The 25,540-nt window shown below is 43.9% G+C and overlaps 1 protein-coding gene across 1 annotated transcript; it reads left to right on the forward strand.

Moving 5' to 3' along the window:
- The first annotated feature begins 5 nt into the window (after window positions 1-5).
- On the forward strand, window positions 6-24,968 carry LOC121917625 (exosome complex component RRP46-like). The gene is made up of 7 exons (XM_042443729.1): window positions 6-27; window positions 964-1,203; window positions 2,379-2,492; window positions 3,656-3,777; window positions 11,935-12,075; window positions 15,074-15,163; window positions 24,032-24,968. The coding sequence occupies exons 1-7, from the start codon at window positions 6-8 to the stop codon at window positions 24,122-24,124; spliced, it is 822 nt and encodes a 273-aa protein (XP_042299663.1). The 3' UTR covers window positions 24,125-24,968.
- The last annotated feature ends 572 nt before the right edge of the window (window positions 24,969-25,540 follow it).

The following is a 25,540-nucleotide window of genomic DNA, read 5'->3' on the forward strand; positions in this document are numbered from 1 at the left end:
AAATAATGCAATCTGACACCGTTTTAAGTGCGTATATATAAAGAGAGAGGGGGTCTCTGTATATATAATACACACATATGCACATATATACACACATGTGTATGTGTGTGTATATACACACACGTATAGAGAGAGAGAGAGGGGGGGACTGTCTTTTTATATATGCATATATACACACATATATGTGTGTGTTTGTATACACACACACATATATATTACACACACACGTCCTTAAAGGGATGTCAAACTGCACACTCTCTCTCTCTGTCTATATATATATACAGTATGCACTTACAGTGGTGTCAAACTGCAACCCTTTGTGTATGTATCTGTGTGTGTATATGTGTATATATAAAAAGACAGTTCCCCCCTCTCTCCCTATATATATATATATATATATATACACGTGTGTATATGCACCCATACAAACATACACGTGTGTGTGTGCGTGTGTATATGCACTTAAAGGGATATCAAATCGCACCCCTCTCTGTATGTGTGTACTATATATATATATATATATATATATACACACACACATAGTAATATATATCTATATATTAATGGCAGCGCTTTTCTCCCTCTGGACTAAACCTTTTTGGGGAAAGAAGACTTAAAATATACTGGGGAAAGCATCATGGAGAGAGAAATGAGAAAGGCTGAGAGAGTGTGACTTGTCCAAGGTTGTTTGTTTGTTTTGTTTTGGGCTAGAGTAAACGATCTTTATCTCGTCTCCCTGAATAAGTGAGAAAGAACAACCTCATTATGTTTAAGATGTCTTGTTTTAGGCAGTTAAAGTAGTATCAAACTGCTTTATTTCTACAGATGCTCCTTTGAAAGGCACACAATAACAAGTGCCTGTCTCTTTAAGAGTAGGCGGAGCTTGGAATTTTACGCCTCTTCATTGGCTGCTTTATTTCTACCGTGTAGTAGATGCACCTTTGAAAGGCACACAATAACAAGAACGTGTGGCTGCAAGAGTGGGCAGAGCTTGGGATTTTACGTCCTCTCATTGGCTGGGCCTTACTGGCTTGATAATCCCCGGATCCGGAAGTGCCAAGGGGAAAGCACGTGGGTGGAGAAGTGCAGGGATGGAGAGCGAGCAGAAGAGATTCGATTCAGGCGAGCTCCCTTCGCTGCGACGGATCATCTGCGAACAGGGCTTGCTTTCCAGGCCTGATGGCTCCGCTTCCTGGATGCAGGGTGATGCTTTCCCTCCTTCTCTTTCCTTGGGGTTCATAGAATCTAGAGTTGGAAGAGACCCCAAGGGCCCTGATCCAGTCCAACCCTATTCTGCCATGCAGGAACTCTCAATCAAAGCATCCCTGACAGATGGCCATCCAGCCTTTGCTTAAAGACCTCCAAGGAAGGAGACTCCATCACTCTCCAAGGGAATGTCTTCCACTGTCGAACAGCCCTTACTGTCAGGAAGTTCCTCCTAATGTTTAGGGGGAACCTCTTTTCCTGTACCTTGCATCCATTGCTCCATTGTGTCCTATTCTCTGGAGCAGCAGAAAAGAAGCTTGCTCCTTCCTGACATCCCTTCAAGTATTTAAACAGGGCTATCATATCACCTCTTAACCTTCTTTTCTCCAGGCTAAACATCCCCAGACCCTTAAGTCTTTCCTCTTAAGGCATGGTTTCCAGACCATGGTTTCACCATTTTAGTCGCCCTCCATGGACATGTTCCATCATCTTTTTTGAATTGTGAGGCCCAGAACTGGACATAGGATTCCAGGTGGTGCCTGGCCAAAGAAGAATTAGAGTGGCAGTATTACTTCCCTTGATCTAGACACTATACTTCAGTTCATGCAGCCTAGAATCACATTGGCCTTTTTAGCTGCCGCATTGTGCTATTGACACATGTACAACTTGTGGTCTACTTGGACTCCTAGATCCCCCTGTTGCTGTCTCTCTCTCTCTCTAGGTGCAGATCCAGGCATTCTTCAGGTCTTTCTTTCCAAGCTCATGAGATCTATCTCAGATTCTCAGCTGTTTCTATTCACCCCCCTTCTTCTTCCTCTTCTTCTTGGGTGCCTTCAAGGCATTTCCGACTTATGGCGACCCTAAGTTGTAGTTGTTCCATGAGAGAGAGAACTAGAAAATATCAAAAAATGTAAAGACATACAACTGAGTGTGAAAGTTAGAATCGTACAAGCTGTTGAATTCCTTGTTACCAAGAATGGCTGTGAGGGCTGGACAGATAAGAAAGCAGATAGGAAGAAAATGAATGCATTGGAGATGTGGTGCTGGAGAAGAGTGCTGAGGTTACTATGAACAGCCAAGAAGTCAAACAAATGGGTCCCAGAAGAGGACTAGTGTTTTCAATAAGCCAGTCAATCACGTTTGCTGTGTTCACTCTTTCTTTCTGCTTTTAGGAGACACTTCAGTGCTGGCTGGAGTGTATGGGCCTACAGAAGTCAAGGTCAGCAAAGAGATCTATGACAAAGCCACCCTGGAAGTGATGCTGAGGCCCAAAGTGGGCCTACCAGGTGAGAGCCTTGCCCTTTCCAAAATATTGAGTTTGGAAAGATTCCTACTTTGATTGCAACTCTTAGAGTAAACCAAAAGGTAACTTTTACAGTTACCTGTCTTTGGAGAGCAGTGTGCTCGGCGGTCTGCATATAGACCCTAAAGCTTTTTTTGAGCGTCTGCAAGGAAGGTTAAAGGAAATTGCAACCCAGACGGTGTAGTAATTTGAGTGTTTGGCTGGAATTCTAGAAGACCAGGGTTCGAATCCCCAGTCAGCTGTGAAAACCCACTGGGTTGCCTTGTGCAAGCCACACACACTCTCCATCTCACAGGAAGGCAATGCAAACCCTCTGCACAAATCTTGCCAAGAAAACCCCTGCTTTAGGGTTGCCATAACTGGGAGGCACACAACAACAAATCTAGCGTTCTCACCAGTTTCTTTTTTCAATCTTTCTCTGCTTGAAACTAGCATAATCAAAAGGTAAGCTGAGCTGTCATGAGTGCAAGCAAGTGGTCCATCTGGAATCCTCCAGCGATACCATCTGGATATTTTGTTCTCTCCACAGGGAGCTCACAAAAGAAAATTGCTGGCATCAGGGGGGAAAATATGAACATTTCCTGCCTTCCCCCCCCCCCTTTTCTCTTACTAAGACTTTGCAGTGCCTTGAAGCCTGCAGGGGGTCTCAATTTGCTGTGAATAATTAAATTAAGAAACAAAAGAATTCTTTTCTCTTTTTTTCTGGAAACAAGAGGCTTTCCCTTTTTTAAAAAGAAAACTGCTGCTGATCTTATTTGCACGTTTGATGGCATTAGGATTAATAGAGCAAGGAAAATGTGATTTTGAATGTAAGCCTTTAGGGCCTTTTTACTAGACTTATTTTCCAAGTGCCACTTTAAAAATTGGGCCACCTTTTGCCAATCATAGAAATCTTTGTCAGGCAGTAAGAGTTACATGAAACTTAACCTGGATAGGCTAACCTTAACTGAAGCTATGTAACAGAAGACAGAATATTACTGGTTTGTGTATCTCCTATCCCTTAGGGACTGACACCCCTGCTCAGGTCTTGTAAATTTAGGACTGTGACTTCCTTTATTGGCTCTGTATGTGTGTGCCTTCAAGTCATTTCTGACTTATGGTGACCATAAGGAGCATCTGAGGACATTTGCTTTCCCCCTTGTCCAGGTGTCTATGAAAGAAGCAGAGAGCAGATGATCAAGAAGACATGCGAGGCAGTGATCTTGGGCGCTCTGCATCCCCGTTCTTCTATTACAGTTGTGCTTCAGGTCATTACAGATGCTGGTTCTGTATCCTTTCAGTGGAGCCGATGGTTTGTGGAGAGGGGTACTCTCTTGTTTGAAAATGCTCAAAGGGCAGTTTACTTTGCATTTATGCTTATTATTTCTCTCCCCACCACTTCTGTTTCTGTCTCTCCCTTGCACTACGCACATACATACATATGCATGTGCACACACACACACACACACACGTGTGTGTGTGTAAACAAAATACTGGCAGCACAAATCATGCACACAGTGGTATATTGTGAAGTTTTGTGGGAGGTGTGACTACCTGGAATTTTTGCCTGAATGATAACTGCTACATGGACTGAATTAAAAAAAAACTTTATTATGAAAGTTAAAAGTAGCAATGTGCATAACATAAAGAAATGTCGGGGATGCTTTGATTGAGATTTCCTGCATGGCAGGGGGGTTGGACTGGATGGCCCTTGTGGTTAATATCAAACATTTATAAAACAAATAAACATAGGCATAAGACATGAGGTATTATCTAATGGTATACACTTTTTCTTTGTAATATCTGAAGACCAAATGAACAGAAAGTTGAGCCAATATGTTACTTAATAGGACTCACCGGATTGTTAGTACTTGTAGAACCAGAGTCCATTAATAGTGTCCTTCCAGATGGACTGGCTTTTTAGAAATGAGATCTCAAGCCTGTCCCCAGTCTTTGTTTTGAAGATGGACCATGTTGAGGGGTCTTTTGGATAAATCAACATGTAGGCATGGAGTCTGTCCCCCGCCCCGATCTTTCCTGCAGGACATGCATGACCAACAGAATGGCAAACCCAAAATGGCAACCCAAATGATGTCACCATTTTGGGAGGCATTCAAATGAAACGAGGAACACTGGGAAGATGTTCTCTGTGGGCTTTCTGTTTGAGGTGGGGGGGCTTTAATGTGTATCTGGGATACTTTTGATATAGTTGTCTGGCGAAACTAACCTAAAAATTGAACCAAAGCAATGTTAAAATATTTTGGGAGGCACTTGGAGGGCTTTGAGGAATTGGCGGGGGGTTTGGAGGCCATAAAAATGACTTAGATCTACAAAAGATGGATTCCCAGTGGGCTTTTTCTCATATAGGGCCACTGGCCAGTTGACTGAACTTGCTACGGATTAGTAGGAAACTGTTCTGTATTCATGATCAATACAATTGGGACTCTTTTGCCATGATTGTAACCCCATTCCAACATACTTTAAAAGGAGGTCCCTTCTGAGGTTTTCTCCTAACTTATTTTGAAGATAAGTTATCCTCTGGTGAATAGGATCCAATCTAGCAGTAAATGGTGAAGGATCTCATTTCTGACATTAAAATTAAAGATTTTTAAGGGTTGAGATGGCATAGCACCATTAGACAGTTCTGATTCTTAGCCTGTTTGTAGCCACGCTTTCTCTATTCTCTTACTAGCCCAGGGACCTCTTAAGACCTCCCCGCTGCCATCAGTTTCAATTCTGGGCTCCTCCTTGGAGGAAGTGTCTTCCTGTCATTGAAAAGTCTAATCTCTCCATCCCTTCCACCAATTCTTTCCAAATATTTCAAGCTGGGGAGGTTAATAAAAGTTTAGAGCACTAACAGTCCGGCAGGTGGCAGCAGTGCTCCAAATGTGTCTGTTTTAATGTTATGGGCTGTGCGCCATTCACATCCTTCAAAAGCTACGTATATGCAGTCTATGGGTCAGAAAACCATAGCATCTCTTGGGTTCTGCGAGACACACATCCCCACTGAACATGATCTCTTTCCAGAGAGAGGACCCATCCACTTGTCTCTTCCTTGGAAAACTCTTTCTAAAATTGTTGGAGATGGAGTGGTTGGAAGACAGCTCTTCCTCTTGCTTGCATACTTCTTTTCTTACCCTTTCTCCCTCCCTTCCTCCTTTCTATCAAGCCATTCTAGGTAGGAATGATAGGGAGAGTTAATACCAAGGATAGCCAGGGGCCATCACTCTGGTGGACAGATTTGACCCAGAGGCTGTAGATTGCAGACTGCTAACACTGATGTATGTCTTACGAAGGGACCCCCCCCCCAGTATTACCATATTGCACATCTTTGCACATGACTGTAAGTAAATCTATCAGCCCAGTTTTTAAAATAAAAATAAAAATCTGCAGGCCATATGTCTCAGATGCCATTAAGACAAAGCCTTGTGGAGATGGAGTTCCTGTTGGATGGATTAATCTGCTTCAGGCAACATGGGCTGTGGAGTGTGGATGGAGATGGCAAATAATCAGATGCTAGACAGCGTGGGCTGGGCAGCAGTGGCATGAGACGGGGATGAGTTTACCTGAGGGCATTCTATCATCTGGTCTGGGATGTCTTGCTGTTTATTGGGGTTTTGTCTCTGTCACTAATATTGAGCCTACTAAAATTCAGACAAACCTAGAGCCATTAATAACAGGCTGAGAATGGCCAGGAAATATTAGTTTCTGTCCAGGAAGAAATGGGATGTTTTCTGCCTGATTGCAGCAATTACTTTGGGAGGATTGTGGGACATAGGGGGATTTTGACAAAATACAGGAACATGCTTGTTCTTCCCCGCAGTCCCTAGGATACCGCCTTCCCACAGACTTGTCAGTGGAACAGCTAATCTCTCCCCCCCCATCTCCCTTCCTTGCTCTCTTCTTTTATATTACAGGTCAAATATGGACTGTATTTTTGTTTACCTTAAAATCCCAATTTTTATGTGTCTGTCTGATGTCATTTCTCCTTTAGTTACCGTACAAAACAAACAGGAGAGGTCTAGGACAAATGTCGGCGAGGGACAGGAGAAACCGAGCCCTTTGAATGTAACTGGGAGACTGTCCTACAGTTAAGGATTTCTGATCAGCAACCTACCCAGCTCCTCCCTGTCATGTCAGATCTTTGTGAGATGCCTAGAATATAATTGAGGAAATCCTTGGGTGATTGATATCCCAGTACACCTGGCTCAGGGGGTCATGATCAGCATAGTCCCGGCGATGCCAAAAATGTCATAATTTATCTGGGGCGATGTGACAAAGAGCACTGGCGCTGTTTCTGGCTCAGCGTTACATGTGGTGCAGGAGAGATTAACTCCGGGTGCTGTGGTGTTTTATTAAATCTGAATGTATAATGGTTGAGAGAATTGATTCAGCTTCATTTGGAAAGTGCAGTTCCCCTAGCACTTGGCCAGAGCCGAGGTTGTCTGGCTGATTTCACGGCTACTGCAGCCTGGCGAGGAAAGTACAGATGCTCCTTGCTGCAAAATTAATCGGGCTCTATTAATTTAGATTCCTGACTGCCTCTATCACTAACATTAAGGAGGGATAATAATTTCACCCTCTTCTTCGTTGTAAGAAATCTGCTGTGGGAGAGGAAAGGCTGGAAAACAGAGCTTGCTACGAAGCAGTGACTTGTCCAAGGCTGGGGTTTTCACATCCCTCACTTAATAAAGTAATCCTCTTTCTGTGCATTGCTACGTTTAACAGAAAATTTGGTGCCAGACACAGAAATAACATTTAAACAATTGGGATGGGTTCCCAGAGCACAAAAAGAAGTGCAGTTCAATATGTTATAGCAAACACCTTATCCAAAACTAATAATATGCATATATGGAAATAAACACTAAGGTCAGGGGAGCATAAGTAGTAAATGAAAACATTTTGCACCTTCTAGAGACCACTTGAAAGTTTCTTCCAAAATGCATCCAGCAATGACTTTCCTTTCACCAGCTTCTGCCTTTTGTGTGATTTTCATTTTACTGGCCTAATGTATAGGTCTGTGCTTCTTTAACACACTGGAAGTAGCTGGCTTATCTGCGGTTCCCTTCCCCCCCCCTCTGTTTTGTGTTCATGCGTGCTCAATAAGGGAGTCTGTAGACAGCTGCTATTCACCTTATCTGTTGTAGTCAGGTACAGAACAAAATTGGATGGATGGAATAGGATCTCATTCTTTTCTTGCATTGTTTACTGCAGACACGTTGCTGCAAGCAACACAGAACTTCTTGTGTTTCTCCAGCCCTTCTTCATAGTCCTCCCGATGCCAATACACCAAAAAAAAACTTCCAGGTACATAGAAGATTAGGAGAATGTGGGGCCGTGGGAGCATAAAACAATAATCTAAAAAGGACCATCTTTGTCAGAGGCTTTGCAAACTAAATTCTGGATTGTGTAGGGCATTTTGAGGGCAATTCTTCTGAATTTTTTTTGTAAACATTTGTTTTGGTCCCAATGGGGGCCCCAAAGCCCTCAAAACATGAAAGAAATGCCCTCCATACTGTGGAGTTTGTTTTAGATCAGGGATATATATATATATTAAATTGACCCCTGAGAGGCACAAAAATGGTCTTGGGACGTGTGTGCAGCCTGTTGTTGTGTGTGCTCAAGTCATTTCTGACTTTTGACAACCCTGCCATGAGGTCTTCTTGGCAAGATTTGTTCAGATGAGTTTTGCCTTTGCCTTGTGAGGCTAAGAGAGTGTGACTTGCCCATGGTCACCCAGTGGATTTTCATGGCCAAGCTGAAATTTGAACCTGGATCCTTGTCCAACTCTCAAACCACTAGATCATGCTGGCATTCGTGTGTAGTTTGTAGGTTGTATTTGATTTAAAGGCTGAATTGCTGCTTCCTAGAGGCTTACAGGAGGGGTAATTCACGCTCCCTCTTTTTTTGTGCTAGGACTTCCTGAAGAATCTGGGGATCAGGGTACACAGAACCAGCCTTATAATTACCTGTGGCTTCAGAGCCACCCTTAAAGTTAACTTTCAGTGCTGAAGAAGAAGGCATACATCTGATGCTGTGCGATGCTGGATGGCACAACAGCCACCATGGTTAGCAGATCAGAGAGCGGGTTGGCTGCACTTAATGGGGCAGTTCTTCCCAATTCCAGAGCTGTGGGTGGAATTTGTGTATTCTGGTCCCTGTAGTTGTGCGCTCCGCTTTTGTCTGCATGCCTCTATGGGTTGCTTTCCTTCCACAGTGGGCCGCTGTTTCAGGACAAGTCCTGCTTTGCAGATTCCTCCCTCCTCCAGCTCTCAGAGTTTGCCTTTAATTGTCTCCTCTCCCTAGGCTTGCCATCTCCATTAGTCAGCCCTGGATAACAAGAGCTGCCAGTCCATCTTTCCATCTGCTGAGCATCCTGCTGACGCTGGCTGATTAACTGGGAAATGCAGAGCGCCGGGAGTGAGATGCTTTGGCTTTTTCTTATGGCTTAGATCTTCCCTCTTTCCTATCTAATAATAAGAGCTTTCTTGTCCAGGCTCTAGTGGGAGCCAGCAGATCTGCAGAGCCTCCATCCCTCTGGGGACTGGATTGAACACGGAGTTTGGATCAGAAGTAAAGCCAAAAGATTTGAACATCTTTAATGCCGGCAGCTTTCCCTATCCACCTGACTCCTGCTGTTCTCTAGGACCCCATAGGCCTCCTTCCCTAGTCTAGTTAGTCATTGTGGCGTCATGACATTCAAAGTGAGTCATATAATCCTGCCAACCTGCCCTGCTTAAGACATGGCATCCTTTAATTATGTTGCCTTGAAACCATCCAAAGAAGGGAGTTTCATAACCTTCATCAGTAGGCTCCTTGCAGACCAGAGCAAGTCAATTTTGCCTATGTATACTGTTACATATGAGGTATACGTACTGTTATATACCATTATGCAAACACCGAAGATGTTTGCATAGACATTCTACTGGAAATTTGTTGTTTCATGCTTTCAAATCAGCCCTGACTTATGACGTCCCTATCTGAAGGTTTGCTTGGCATGATTCATTTGGAGGAGGTTTGCTATTGCCTTCCTCTGAGACTGAGAGAGTATGTGATTTGGCTCAGCAGGAATTCAAACCCTTGTCTCCCAGAGTCCTAATCTAGCACTCAAACCATTATACCTTTAGCAATTTAGATCCTGTCTTTGTTTATGTGCCTTCAAATGGCCTGTCAACTTACATCAAACTGATGAATTTCATAAGGTTTTCCTAGGCAAGGAATACTCACAGGTGTTTGCCAGTTCCTTCCTCTACCCCCGTGGTTAGAATCATAGAAACATAGAATCATAGAGTTGGAAGAGACCACGAGGGCCATCCAGTCCAACCCCCTGCCATTCAGGAACTCCCAAACAAAGCATCCCCGACAGATGGTTCCCAAGCTTTGGTCCTCTGGATTTTTTGGACTTCAGCTCCCAGAATTCCTGGCCATTGGCCAAGCTGACTAGGGCTTTTGGGAGTTAAAGTCCAAAACACCAGAAGGTCCAAAGTTTGGGAGTCATTGCTCTACCCTATATATCAAGGAAGTCCTGGGTGAATGCTTCAGATCCACTGTTGCTACATGCCTTCAAGTTGACTCCAGTGTATGGCCTATCTAGGGCTTACTTAGCAAGATTGATTCAGAAGAGTCTTGCCAGTGTCTTCCTCAGAGTCTGAGAAAGTAGGGCTTGTCAGAGGTCACTCATTGGTTTTCCATGGCTGAGCAGGGATTCAAACCCAGGTCTCAAACAAAACTTAAACCACTACATCATGCTGTCTCTACTTTCTCCATTACTGCAGCTGCAAAAAAATATATTTCCACAATGTTGGCTTAAGTCTGTTTTCTGATTTAATCCATTGCTTCTTGTTCTGTCCCTGGCTGTTGGGTCTAGTTTTTCTTCTTTCTTCCCCAACATAATTTCAGTGTACATGCTGCCACTACAGGCTTCTCACCTCTTTTCTCCACACTGCCTTGGTGGTGCCCAGCATAGAATCTAAACCAGCAACTGAATCCCAGGCGGAAATGGAAACCAATAGAATTAGCTACCTAACCTGTGTTTGTGCATGTCACCTGTCAACTTTATAGCAACCGTATAAATTTCATAGGGCTTTCTTAAGCAAAGAATGAGTTGGTTTGCCATTAATCTGTGTCAGGCTGAAAATGAGATGTAGAAGGCAGGTGTAAATGTGAAGGATGGCAGAATTATTGGCTGTTAGGCATGCTCCATTTGGGAGAAATGTGCCCTTTCCTCCAGGAGATAAACTGGGCATTAGAGCCAGGCTTCACCAAAGTAGAAATGAGCTGACTTTTGAAACCAAGTGGATCTTACAGATAGGAATTCTTCCTTATTTCCATTCCACTGGGTGCACTTGAGTCCTAAAATGTGCTGCCAGCATGCTGGGTACCCTGAAGCTAGGAACAGTGTGGGGGATTTGGCCCAATTCCACAGTTCACCTTCACTGCTCCCAATATGTTTAAGACTCAGATGACTCATCTGTGCACTTCTGAGCTGCTCCATCTTTTTCCTTGTACTGAATTAAGAATCAAACACAGGTATACCTCAATTAACGAAGTTGTGTTCCTGAGCATTATTTCATTAATTTGGTACCAGAGGCAGAAATAACATGGAAAGAATAGGGAAAGCATCATACACCACAAAACAGAAAAGAAAAGGAGCAGTTCAAACTAACAGTGGAACAAACTCCCTCTTTCCTTAGAGGTCTTTAAACAGAGGCTGAATGGACATCTGTCGGGGATGCTTTGATTTAGATTTCCTGCATGGCAGAATGGGGTTGGACTGGATGGCCCTTGCAGTCTCTTCCAACTCTATGATTCTAAATGAAACAACGAGATCAGGTCAGCCTTGCAGAAGTGACCAAAAACATTTTGAACCTTTCAGGGACCATCTGAAGGTTTCTCCCAAAATGCATCCAGGGATGACTTTTTCTTTCACCAGCCCTTCTTTCATCCTCTTTCTTCAGCCTTCTTTCATCATCCTCTCCATGCCGATGTTGCTAAAAAGACTTCCAGCTTGTCATAATAGGAGGACGAAAATGGGGGTTTGAGGGATTTTAAGAGATTTAACGAAAAGGAGCTTGCCAGAGGCTTTATTAACTGAGGTATACCTGTATAACTATTGTGTTCCTTTTCCTCCACCCACACTTTGTTGGATGGGAGGGGAGCAGTTATCAACACTGGAATATGCAATGGTCATTGGGAAGGAATTGGTAGAATACCCTGGCTCTGCTTTGAAACCCCATTCCCTGCAGTTCTCTGATCCTGTGAGATTGCAAATGGGTTTCTGCAGTCCTCTTGCAAGACATGTTGTGCTGAGTGCCATTGCGAATGCAGGAGACTGCCAGCCTTCTGCCAACTACTGGAGCTGGCAGCCTTGTCTTGAATGCTGCTCTCCCTTCAGGCTGTCCCATTTTTTTGTGGTTTCTTCCTTAATAAAGCTTCTACCCCTGCAGCTCCTTGCAAGTTGCTTGAATGCTGCCTGCATGGGCTTAATGGATGCAGGGCTGCCCATGAATTCTTTGTTCTGTGGAGTGACGTGTGCCTTGGATGCAGATGGCAACATCACCCTGGATCCCACGGCAAAGCATGAAAAGGTGGGCATCTCCGATTACTCAGGGTGGGCGTAGAACCGCATGCCGTTGCTCTGTTCTGGCAATGGAGCAACACTTGAACTTGCTCCTTTTTTAGTATTTACAGAACAGATAGCCAGAGCATTGTAGTACAAATTGGGAACGAGTCTAAAGCAAGTAGAAAGGCAAAGGTAAAGAAGCCAGGACTTCCCAGGTTCTGTCTCTTAATGTCCTTCCCCAATTTTGGTGCTCTGCAGATGGGCTGGTGGACTGCTCCCACCTTCCCCAGCCAGCTTGGTCAATAGTTTTGGGAAGGCAGTACATTAGGGCAAGCTGGAATTATTTTTCCTTTGTTTGTTTTATTCATTTATATGCTGCTTTTTCCCCAACAGTGGAAATCAAGTAAGCTTGCAGCTTGTTAAAAACAGTAGAGATTAAGAACTGTACAAAAACCTCAGTAAACAAGTATAAATATAGAAGTTATTCAAATAAACAATCTGTAAAGTTAAAACCATTAAAATTCATTAGAAGAGCATATGCAAATCAACAGAGCCACACAGAATACCATTAAAAGCCCTTTCTTACCAGTTCCTAAAAGCCTGAAGATGGATAAGAATGTTTTTACTTGCCAGTAGAAGGAGAGCAAGGATGGGAACCATCCTGGCCTCCCTAGATTCCAAAATCTGGGAGCAGCCACCAAGAAGACCTTCTCCCTTGATCCCACTAAAAAGCCTTAGCAAAGTAGAGGGAAAGAGAGATGGGTCTCTCCTTAAGATGTTGAAGTTTTGACAGGCTCATAGATGGAGATATCACTCCGATCACTCGACTGTCACCAGCACTTTCACTGGTGCCTTTAACTCCAGGATCTACTGGATTCTCCCTGCAACTATGTCAAGTGAGAGAATATTTGACCACTAGGATTCTATTTTGGCACTTGCATATGTTCACATCATACAGAATCTCTTCCACTCTGCTACTGCCACCCTGCTTAGTCATCCAAGAAGCACAAATTGGGCCTGGTGCCACATGCAGCAAAAGCACCATGGCCCTATCATCACTCCCTTATCTGCTCTAGTGAGTTAACTGCTTACTGTGGCCTGGCAGGTCAATAGTTTTCCCGCTGCCCTGATTCCCACTGCCTCTCCTAATGGCTTTACTCATTTATCGACCGCCAGATTCAATCCATCGCCAGCTGCCTTCCCTACCCAGGACTCTCCTTAATCAACTGCAGTTTGGCTCTGGGTCCCTTTAGATTCCCTGCCAAGAGCCCTTGTCTCATTTGGATGTTTTCTGTCTCTCTTGAAAGCAAAACCAGGCAGGAAGACACAGCCAGTGTCGGCACTCCTGCATTACACTGTTTACTTCGTCTCTCATAGTATTAGTTCCCTTTTCAGTGTATTGCTGATTCTGAAACAAAAACAATATCTTCCAACCCTCAGATTCTGAGTTTCTTGTGAAAGTTTCTGTTGCTGGGGTGTCAGTTAAAGATGGGAGAGGATGGAGAATGCAGACTAATCACTGCAGAAATCTGATGATCCATCCTGCAAGGATTTCTTTCTTAAATATCTTGCTGTGTTGCATACCTACAGAATAACTTTACTGTTTGCAGTGCCAAGAATGCCTGGGAAAAATGCAGAAGGTGAAACCAATTAGGTGCAAGAATAATTCAATGAATAATTCCTGGAGTGTTTTGAATATATTTCTCTGGGGAGTTTTGTGCAACATTTAAATAGATGCAGAACTGCATCCCCATTCTAGAATTTCATTTACAGGGGAGGTTTGTCTCCCCATGACAATAGAGAAACCAGTTCTGAGCTACTTTGAAAAAATACTACCTTTTTAACTTATCCTAGTTTCATAGATTGTGCCTTTTACTCCATATAAAGTAAGCTTTAACACATTGCACTGGTCCTTTGTCACCATTGTTGTAAGCATAATCCAGATGGTTAATCGTGACTCGTGTACTTATTGACATTCATGGTCAGAGTAGATTACAAAGGAAAGATCATTAAAAAAAAAACCAGGTCACTAAAACAAACAAATCACTGATTCAGCCACAGAAACTAATCTGTGTTAAATTACTGAACATTAAAACAGCAGCAGGAGGACAGCAAAATTAAAACAACCACATCCAATTCAATCAGTTAGATTCAGGCAGCGGAAAATTGAACAGTAAGTCCAAGAGACTAAAGTAGTCTTCACCGGTTGCCTAAACAGGAACAGCGTAGGTGCCAAGTGGATGTCTTTAGGGAGTGTGTTCCAAAGTCATAGTGCTACTCTAGGAAAATGGCATAGCTCAAAAATGACTTGAACCAAGATGGGGAAGTGGGAAGTGCATAGCTATGATCTTTCCTGCCCCATAAGCCTAGAGCAGCTACCCTGATGTTGATATAAGCAGACAAGTGGGTCCAACCATAGAAGGTGGTCCACAAATGGTAGAAGATGATTCACCATCCCATCTTTAAAGATTTCCAAAAGGAGAGTCTACCACCCGCTAAGGCCATCTATTCCACTGTTGAGCAAATTCTTCCTAATGTTTAGGTGAAATCTCTTTTACTATTTGCACTACTAGTTGGTGTTCAGGTCTCTGGAGGGGGGGTGCTCCCTCCATCTTGGTATATGACCTCTCTTCAAATACTTAAAGAAGGCTGTCATATCACTTCTCCGTCTTCTCTTTTCAAGTTAAATAAGCTCCCTAAGCCATCCCAAGTAGGGCTTGGTTTTTAGACCTTTTACCATCTTAGCTGCCTTTTGGAAATGCCACCCCTCAGACTATTACTCCCATACCAGCAAGCTGCTTATAGGGTTCTAGCAATTGTGGTCCAAAAAAGTAATTTTCCAAAGATCTGTAGGCTACATGTCTTTGTGTTATGCCAGTTCTGCAGTCCCTTCCCATCTCTTGGAAGCCTCAGTATTTCTGGGCCTCAGAGCCCAGCCTTTTCCCTCGCTTCACCACCCCCAGGCTATAGGTATGGTCTCTGGGTTGTGACTGTATCAATTAGACTCCCTTTGTTACCTCCAGGAAGCCAAGGCAGTCCTGACATTTGCCATTGACAGCACTGAGAAGAAGGTGTTGATGTCAACCACGAAGGGGACGTGTTCGGTTGAACAGGTAAGTGTCATGGCCTGAGCCAACTGCATATTGAACCTCTTTCAAAATTGGTACCAAAGTTTGTTGTTGTGTGTCTTCAAGTCATTTCCAACTTATGGCAACCCTCAGGTGAACCTATTACAAGGTTTTCTGAGATTGAGAGTGTGTGACTTATCCAAAGTCACCCAGAGGGTTTCCAGGCCAAGCGGGGAACTGAACCCTGATCTCCAGAGTCGTCATCCAACACCCAAATCATTACACCACACTGACTCACCAAAGATTATTTATGTGTTTATTGATGATACCTGTTAAAGTCTCCTTTGGATCATTTTCTAGGAGCACTTAAATTTGCTTCTATAGAGAGAGACTCATGGCACATCGTGCTTAAGCATGGATCACACAGACAGACTGAGAAATTATAGTTTGGCTGATTTACTTGCAACGATCCAATAAATGCAGTAATTCGAAAGGGAAAAAAAATCTTTGCCAAAATCTGTAGTAAATGCTTAGTCTCTAGTCGCTGCCCTGGGCTGCAGACAACAGTCTGAGACATTTAGAAAAATACTTCTCATGTCAACGTGCTTTGGATACCTATTTTTTAAAAAGTTTTCTCTGCCACTTTTCTCATGGGGTGATCAAAGTGATTTGCAGTTTCAGATACTAAGGCTGAAAAAAAATGTTATGAAATAATTGCAAAACAGAGTTGTCTCAAGACACAGATAATTTCCAGGACCTAATAGCAGAAGCTTCCAAGCCTCAGATTTCTCCCCTTCTGCTTTCTGTAGTCTTCATGGCTTGCATTGACCATATCTCATAGTCTTATTGGATTCTGCTGCAGTTGTCAGATATACTAAATGCTGCCTTGGGAGATAACTACCATCCCGGATTTTCTACTTTTGGTGATAATACGGAGCAGGGCTGTGAATATACTGTGATTGTGTTATGCAAACATGGTATTTGGCGCAGGATGCTGTAATTTACTGTTCTGTGAATTACAGCTGTTTGAGGTATTTTCCTTCTGTTTTTTTAAAGAACAGATTTCCAATCACTATAGCTACAAAATTAGGCTTGAAATATATGATGAAATTTCAGAAGTCTAGCCAGTAGGCATGGAGCAGAGATTTTTCAGTTATTTGGACAAGCTTTTGGTGTTTGACGTTGATCCTTTCCTCCACATTCTAGTTAGCTGAAGCTAGATAAATTAAGCACAATACACACACAACCCCCCCCCCCCACAAACATCTATGACTACTGGACATGGAAACAGAGGCATCAATGCAGTACTGCAGATTGACACCGCATGACGTCCTGGGCCCAACTCACACCTCTTGCTAGCTATTAAAGTTGTTTTAGGCTCCTGGCTGTGCAATTTTTGTTCTGTGGTGGCTTTTCCTAACAGGAAGGAGAGATACAGGTAATGGAGCCAAGAGCAGTAGAGGCACAATCCTTACAAATGCATAGCCTTTGCTGCTAGTTGTGGGAAGAAAGAGGGCTGAGCCAGCTAAGAATGAGTACATTTATTTATAGTATTTATACCCCTCCCTTCAGCCAAAGATGTTCCCAGGGTGTCTAACAAACTATAAACTTGATAGTTTCCTACACTCAGACTTACAATCTAAATAAGACAGGACACATAAGGAAAAGGGAATTATAATAGGGGAGGGAATAATGTCCAGCAGATGCTGGCTGCTCTTCACTCCCTCGGAGGCTAGAGCCAAGGTATGATGGAGTTGTGTCTGACTGTTCATCAGCCCCTTTGAGGACATAGCATTGGAACATGGAAGGAGGACCTCTCAGCAGCCACTGGGCCAGGGCATCAATGCACTTCTCTCCCTCGGAGGCTAGAGCAATGGCAGTTTATGTATCCACAGAGACTAGGACCACCTCTGCTACTGCTCTACATTATGCTTGAATTCATTTAAAGGGCAAGCTTTACCTCTGTTGGCTCCTCTGCTCCCGTGTCGTTGAGAGCGGCTGCTTTGAGGTTCCAATTCCCACAAGCCACACGTTGTGCCCATTTTGAGCCCCTTGACAACAGGGCTGCCTTCGGTTACCAAAGCGTTGTGTATTCTCAGTCTGACATGGTTGATTTCAGCTTCCTTAAATTGCTCTTGACAGCCTGTTTTGGCGGGAGACTTTGATGGGCTTCCGCTAGTCGCGTTTATTGAATGTATCCCAGTTGAGTCTGTCCCACCCCATCCATCACCTCTTGTTTGTTTTCCGTGGCAGGGAAAAGGGAATACGTTGGAGACGGGAGGGGAGGTACAGGTAAGGGCTTCAGGTATGCAAAAAATTGGGGGGATGTGTTTGTGTACGTGAATGCATTTTTCTCTCCTCCCACACCGCCGTTTGCAAGGGCCTCTTAGTATTCTGAGCAAAGGCTGCAGAGTCGTTTCTCATTACTGTGGCTGCGTCTCTGCCAAATGGCTTGGAACGCCGAGCTGGTCCTGCTCTAAAGGAACAATTATGAACACTAATGTGCTGTTGAATGGAGGTGGCAGCCAGGCGCCATTAATTAGACAAGTGTTTCTGTCAGGAGAAGGGAGGGGAAACTCCTTTTGTTTTGGGGTGAATTCTAATGACTTTAGAATTCCTAAGAAAAAAAGAAAGAAGATGACGACAAGAGTGGGGGAAAAGCATCCAAACAAGACTCCCCCTTCTGTGCAACATTACAGGCTTGCTCTGTGTCTCTGGGGTTCACACACTGCCCAAAGGATACTGACCAAGTGCGAATCAGCTTTCCCCAACCTGATGCCCTCAGGAATATGTTAAATCAGCAACTCCCATCATTTGCCAGTTGCCTACCTGCCTGGGGGGAAATGGGAGAGAATGCAACTTGTTCTAGCCCAGAAGATGTGTAGCAAAAAAGCAAGGCTATCCTAACACATTTTCTCACTTGGTTTTGTGGCTGTTTTCACACTGATTTGGAACATAAGGGAAACCCTGGTGAGTCAAATCAAAGTGCCATCTTGCCCAGCATTCTCTTGCTATGCTTATGGGAGACTTTCTCACCTTCTCTTTCAATATCTCCCCTTCTCTGCACACAAGCAAAGAAAAACATATTTTTAAATTGTTGAAAACTTCAGTTGAGTAATTTGTTTACAGTTTTTCCCCCAATTTCTGATCAAGACTTCCTTCCAAATCGAAACATTTCTGACAGTCATTTGCTCTGCTGAAAGAGCTTGGCATGTACATGTGAATGAATGGTTGGTGTATGAGGATTGCTTCTGCCCTCAGCTCTTACCTACCTTGCTTTTCTGCTAATGCAGTCTTTTCTAGTACTCTTCTGGTACTAAGATGTGATTGTCAACTTGCACCAAGCTTTTCAGTTATGTTGGAAACAAATCTTGAAATGTGCGGGCCATAAAAGAGGTTTAGGATACCCTCTTCCACCACAGTGACCTCATCTAGACATATAACCGCTGGCTCTACCAAGTCTTCCCATTTTCTTATGCCACCGCAATATCTCAAGAGGTGGGGAGTTATAATGAATGGAATAATAAGCCAGCATCCATCAGCAGCTGTCAAGTCCTCTGCTAGGAGAAAAGTTTGCTCTCTTGCGAACGCAACAGGCAGCGGGAGTGCACACAATAAATAATTATGATTTACCTCCATGAGCTCAGCAACATCAATTGCATGCTAACAACACTGATTTCGAAACCACAGGAATCCGATACTCTTTCCCATCATTTCCAGTAGCAGGAATTGAAAACTGACAGTCCCCCCTTCCTGTGTCATGCCTCACCTGACCCCAGTGTGGGTCCTTCAGGTTTTGCTCGTGTGACCTCTGTAGCAGAGCTTTAAAGCTACTTCATAGGTGGAAGGCAGGGGAGAGAGTTCTTTAAATCCCAAAAGAGGAGAGAAGTGTCAATCCAAGCACATGGAATCTTACTATAGCTGTGGTCCCTGCAAACAGGCCAGGTTGCAGCTGCTTAATCCTCCCTCTTAGGTGATCATTCATAGGAGAACATCTGCAGAATCTGGGACTGTCTGTCATGCAAAATGAATGAATCGGCTTCTCTTAGATCCGCATGGGGCCTGTTAGCCAAGGAGGGGCCTCTGAGAGAAGGTGATTAATCACCAGTTAGGTTCGGCAAGAATCCAAAATTGCCAGGTAGATACCTGAGAACGAAGTCCAGGAGAAAGAGCTGCAAATGTTTCTCTGGCCCAATTCTTGAATAGCTAAGAGGGAGTGCAAGAAAAACCATCTGCTGAGAAGAAGCTAGGATTTGAAGAGCTGTGCCCTGGATGAGGGGTGCTTGTCAGTCTCTAGGGACTACAGTGGTACCTCGGGATACGAAATACCCAGGTTACGAAATTTTCGGGATACGAAAAAATCCCATAGGAAAACATTGTTCCGGGTTACGAATGTTTTTTCGGGTTACGAAAAAACTTTTGGTGCTTTTTTCGGCTTTTTCGCACGGAATCGCGGCTTTTCCCCATTAGCGCCTATGGCAATTCGGCTTACGAAGGCTTTTCGGGTTACGAACGGTGCCACGGAACGAATTAATTTCGTAACCCGAGGCACCACTGTACAAGGGTGGGAATTATGTGGCCTCAGCAGCCTGAGCCAAAATAGTCCAAGATGAGGAATGTGGAAAGTCCAGGGGTACACTTTGGCCACCCTGACCCAAGGGAGGCTGACCAAAGATAAAGATGCTCTCCCAATGTATTAGGTAAGGTTGTTGTGAATCATTCCACTCTGTATCAAGGTGTGAGCTCTTGTTCACAGCTTGGATGAGCATCCAGTTTTCCCCAAGGCTTGGATCTTTGAATTACTTTGGAACTTTGAATTCATCGTGACTGTTGCTCAGTTTCTGTTCCCATTAGGTAGGTAGTACAAACCTTAAAGTTGGTCACACTTGGAATAAAATACTTTTTTGGGGGGTCCATTCAACAGAATAGAAACAGAGGAAGCTGAGTTACATCACTGAATCAGCTACCTCAGTGTTGTCTGTATGTATCATTAGCAACCCTGGTCCTCTCAATGTTACTGTTTTGTAATACACTTCAACTTATCCATCAGCTTATCCATCCCTGGTCTGTATTGACCGGTAGTGGCTTGCTAGAGTTTGAGAGAGACCTTCCTAGCTCAGAAAATGCATGGTATATAGCTTGAGGATTTCTGCATGCAAAGTATATGGTTTTACCCAAGCTGTGTCCTTTATGTGCCCCCAACATATGCCATAAGATGCTGGACTAAGTAAGGCTTTGGTCTGAGGCTGCTGGGCTTTTCTCAAGTTCTTTTAATCCTTTCAGTTGATTTGAAGACGATGAAAATGTATGCTTGCAAAGTAACATTTTTTTGGTCATGGATTGGGCCTATTTATCTTTTGCTCAAGAATGTCTCGGTCTGTTTAGTCTCTTGCAGACTTACCAGGACTGTCTTGGTGTGACTGATGAGTTGTTAAGCCCTGTTGTTGTGTCCCTGACTTCCTCTGCTTGGCCATGGGTCCCATCCCACACAACCAGCCATGACTTTGTTCTAAACTGGCTGTCTCAGTCCAGGGCCAGTCCAGAGATGCTTGTCATACTAGCAGAAGAAGGCCAGGGAGGAAATTAAAGCAACTCCTTTGAACTCTCCTGATAACAGATGTTGAATGAAGCCTTGGCAGCTTTCCATCAAATGGCCTTTCATGTCAATGGAAAGCAGAAGCAATAGCTGATTTGCTGGGGGGGGGGGGGGTGTCTGTCTGTGTTGGGCAATTCATCTCTTTATCTCTTGCTGTTGAAATTATATCAACAGCGAGAGATGGTTCAAATCTTTTCTGGGGCTGACTATAAGTTCTATAAAATGAATTAAAGTACTGTAAAGGGAAATCTGCATCTAAATCCAGGTTTGCTGTCCAGAGTTCTGATTTCTGCCCATTGGTTAACATGGGGGAGAATCACCTTAACTCCCCATTCCCTCCTGGAGCTGTAGCCCAACACTTGAATGGTTCCAGGTTGGAAAAGGCCAAAGTAAATTAAGAGGGGACAACATTGACTTATTTCAGTTATGTAGACTGCACAGTGCTGTTTGCCTTCATGTGGATCTCTGGTTACTTCGACACCGAGTGTTGGCCTTTTTTTAAGAACCATAATATGCCGATACTGTCCTATTTAAATTGATACCTGACCAAGGTGTGCACAGAGGGAATGTAGGCAGGGGCTTTTCTGTATAAGAGAGAAGCCTGCTTCACATTTCAGGAACCACCTTATATTCAAAGTGGGAGTTATGGGGTCTGGGTGTTTTTATTTTTTAATGATCAAGACATCCCCCTCAATGGTATTGCTGATGCAGCCATTGTGCCTATCGGAAGATGGATGCCCAATTGGGCTGAGCAGGAGGCTAGAGCCGGTCCTCAATTTGTAGCTGCTTGCCTTCATTCCCACTTGCCATCAGCTGGCTCAGGCAAGCGAGGGAACTATATCTTTCCTTGCTCACATCTGTGAATAAATCAATTACTGGCCTTTGCCGCTTTCCCGTGTATGCGGCCTCACCACCACAAGCTCTGGCCATGCCGTCTGCCAGTGGTAATTGAGTTGAGGAATCCTAAGCGAACCTGACAGCTTTTGACAGTCCCATGCGAGTAAGTTGTCTGACACCAGGTTGCAAAGGGCTCTGTCTCTAAAGGATGGGGGTGGTTTGATTTGTGTTTGGGGAGGGAAGGGTTGATAGCTTCCCCTTGCATATAAATTGACTAATTAAGACCCAAGGAAAAACAGGGGAGTGTGGTGGCTCTTCACCCCTGAATTCTTCATTCAGGCTGCAAAAGGCAGCGCTGGGGATTAATTGGCCCAAGGGAACCTGTGGGTGGTTGGAAAGAAGTTGGACGGTGGTAGCTCACTACCGGCATTTTCTTTTTTACATTTGGTTTGAGGCAAAGCCTTTTATTGCTTTATCCCTTTGATAGCTCCTTCTGTCTCTCTCTCTCCCCCTTTTCCTGCTCTGTGTTCTCTTTCCAACATAACTTTCTCTTCTTTTTTCCTTTCTATCTATACTTAGCTTTCTTTAATCTCTCAGGATTGAAGACCAACTGCAGGAAGAAGCCATTGGTATGGGCTGGAAAGGCAGACAATGGGTCAGCTGCCCAGAGCATTGCTCTGCATGCTTCCACCACCACCATCGTCGTTGTTATTATTTCTTCCCTGTCTCTCCCTATGGATTGAGATGGGGAGACAAAGTAACACACCCCTCCCAAAAGTCAAGGTGGATACGCTTTGCAAGTTAGTTTGGTGCCTCAGATAGAAAATCTCACAAAGGTTCTCTCCCCCTTCCTGATAGGAAAAATGCAGATATAATAGCCTTTAATAGCTCACAGTTGGAACCTGATAGCATGAGGTTAGTTCATCAGGGACACCTGATTGCCAGGGCTAGGGTCATTTTGGTCCTTGGCAGAAATTAAACTAAATCACCTGTAGTTTAGGGAGCCAGGATGGTATAGTTGTTTGAGCATTGGACTAGGACGCCAGGAGGTTCAGGGTTCAACTTGCCATTCATCCATGGAAATCTACTGGGGGACCTTGAGCAAATCACAAACTCTCTCAGCCTCAGAGGAAGTCAAAGGCCCCATGATCAGTTCACTTTAGGGTTGCCATAAGTTGGAAACAACTTGAACACACACATAATAGCAACAGTCTGTAGTTTTCTCCTGCAGTCTGAGGACACAGGCATTTGGAGACATTGGGCAGAATCATAGAATTGTAGAGCTGGATGTGTCTGACCTACCTGGGACCATTTCCCTACCTTGTGACAAATACTGTTCATATTTAGCAGTATGGCACAGTGTGTAGCACCGATGACGCACATACAGGCTGTAACAGATTAAAGGAGCCTCTGTGTTGGCCCATCTTTGTTTCACTACCCCCCCCCCAAAAAAAAAGCTGTTAATGCTTCGGTGGGTTTGGAAGAATTAGGTCTTGATACAAGACCACAAGATTTGTGTGGTGTCCTTGGACTGGTATGTGTGTCTCTCTCTGCTCAGCCTAATCTTCCTAACAAGGGAACTGTGAAGAGGTGATCTTGGTTGAAGATAATTTGTAAACACTAGAAAATGTTGATGTGATGAGTAATAAATTGGAATCCTTGCGATTTATTCCAAGGAGTGGGAGGAGACTGGCAGATGGCTTGATAAGCTAGCGGGAATAATTTCTCATAAAACAGGAGTTGCATTAAGACTTCATCTTCAAGGAAGATGGTTTAGGAGCTTTTCTTCATTCACTTTTATAAAGTTTGAGTACAGTGTATTGAAGCAAAGAAATATACACATATACATACATATATATGCATACATACATACTGCAGGGGCAGTTGAACCTAGCTGCAGGTTCCATGCATAGGAGAAATTCCTTCCCTTCTTCCATTGCATCTGTCCTTAACATAGAGCTATCTTTCAGAGGCCAGCCAGTGTGGTGCAATGATGTGAATCCTGGTTTATCACAAGGTGACCTTAAGAGCAAATCACAGGGTTTTGTTACCAAGATTTGTTTCAGGAAGGCTGATAGAGTGTGACTTGATTAAGGTAATCCAGTGGGTTTCTATGGCTGAGCAGGGATTTGAACCCTAGTCACCAGAGCTATAGTCCAGCACTCAAATCACTATATAACATTGGCTCTAGGGTTGAAATCTCCACTCAGGCATGGAAACCCACTGGGTGATGTTGGGCAAGTCACACACACTCCGGCTCAGAGGAAGGCAATGGCAAACCCCCTCTGATAAAATCTTGCCAGGAAAACCTCATGAAAAGCTCAGTTTGCCCTATAGTCATCGTATGTTGGACATCCTTGAAGTCACACTACAACAACAAACCTTTTGGGAAAAACCTGTAGCATCCAAGATGTGACTATGTCTCCTTGATGTTCTCATGATACCTATCCCATGACCACTTTGTTTCTTTATCCCTCCAGCTCCAGCAATCCATTGCCGCCTCACAGAGAGCTGCCGACACCATTTTCCAATTCTATCGTGACTCCGCTTGTAGGAAGTACTCCAAGTGGTAATTTCACCAATGAGTGGAAAGGAACTGGAGTGATCTACTGAGGAAGGAAGGTTGTGTTTCAGATGCTTTCCTGGCCCATCCTTCTCTCCAAAGGACAAAGGTGTATGATCGGACTGTTGTTAACCCAGGAAGCAGGGCACACTGAAGACAGTGCTGCAGAATACTGGGAAGAGATGGGCATTTTACTTGCCCCACACTTCTGTAGAGTCAAGGACTCCCCAGTGCCATAAGGCTCACTGTCCTTCCCCCTTCCCTTTTCTTAGCATGTGCATTTTTTACATTCTGTTATATCTTGCTGGGCATTGTGCTTCTCTTTTATTTCAGGAAAAGTCATTATTATTTCTGCACAGGTTCTCAGGGGGCTGCCTCATCTCTGGCCTAGCTGTAAGTGCAGATATTTCTTTGTGATCTTTTTTTGCCTGAAATAATGATTTTGAAATCATCTAAAGAGCACTGCTTTGCTTCTCTTCTCTCTTTTTTCCCCCTTCTGGGCTGCAAAGCTGTTTTCACTTGCTCTAATAAAATAAAAGAACTCCGCAGCTTGAAAGGAACCAATATTAGTGTTCCCAAGAATTACTCTCAAATAGTGGAGCCTTCCCTAGTCCCCTGTGAGCGATGTAGTGAAGGGGCAAGACTGGGAAGAGAAATGGTAGGAGTGCCAGACAGTGGCATTCAAGTCAAGATCGAGGTTCAAATCCCCACTCAGCAGTGGGAAAAAATGGAGTGACTCAGGCTAATTAACAATCCTTCATCTCAACTTACTTAAAGAATTGTTTCGAGAATTAAGATGGGATGTGTAGCCCACTCTAAGCATCAATTCATGTTATTAAAATTGTATTGTTTTATTTTTGTTGCTGTTGTTGTATGCCTTCAACTCATTTCCAACTTAGGACTACCCCAAAGCAAACCTATCATGGGGAATTTCTTGGGAAGACTTGTTCAGAATGGGGTTGCCTTTGCTTCCCTCCGAGACTGACAGCTATTATTATTTCTAGAGAGCCAGCCTGGTGTAATGGTTTGAGTGTTGGACTAGGACTCTAGAGACCAGGGTTCAAATGTCCACTCAGCCATGGAAACTCAAGATGTGCTCTGAGGGGATTTGACCCTGTCTTCCACTGAAGCTGAGGTCACACTCCCTCAGCTTCAGTGGAAGATGGGGCCAAATCCCCTCTGAAAAATCTTACTAAGAAAGACGTAACAGGGTCACCGTACAACAACAAATGTATTATTATTAGCATTCCTTATTGTTAAACTAGCAGCTAGCTTAAAGCACAACAGGTGAAGTGAGCAGTTGTGGAGTTGGGCAGAGAAATCAGGTGCCAGTTTCCACCTGCCCCCTTACCCCAGGTTCTTTGGATCCTTCCCTTCCAGCTTGGATCTACGACTCCCTTTAGGATATGACCATCTTGTACACATT

Source organism: Sceloporus undulatus, unplaced genomic scaffold, assembly GCF_019175285.1.
Source record: "Sceloporus undulatus isolate JIND9_A2432 ecotype Alabama unplaced genomic scaffold, SceUnd_v1.1 scaffold_24, whole genome shotgun sequence".
NCBI lineage: Eukaryota > Metazoa > Chordata > Lepidosauria > Squamata > Phrynosomatidae > Sceloporus > Sceloporus undulatus.

Bases quoted from the DNA above. Each gene is read 5' to 3' on its own strand.
- LOC121917625 (XM_042443729.1), top strand. From the start codon at position 6: ATGCAATCTGACACCGTTTTAA. The intron at 28-963 runs GTGCGTATATAT...CACAATAACAAG, and splicing joins GCAATCTGACACCGTTTTAA to AACGTGTGGCTGCAAGAGTG. The intron at 1,204-2,378 runs GTGATGCTTTCC...TTCTGCTTTTAG, and splicing joins CTCCGCTTCCTGGATGCAGG to GAGACACTTCAGTGCTGGCT.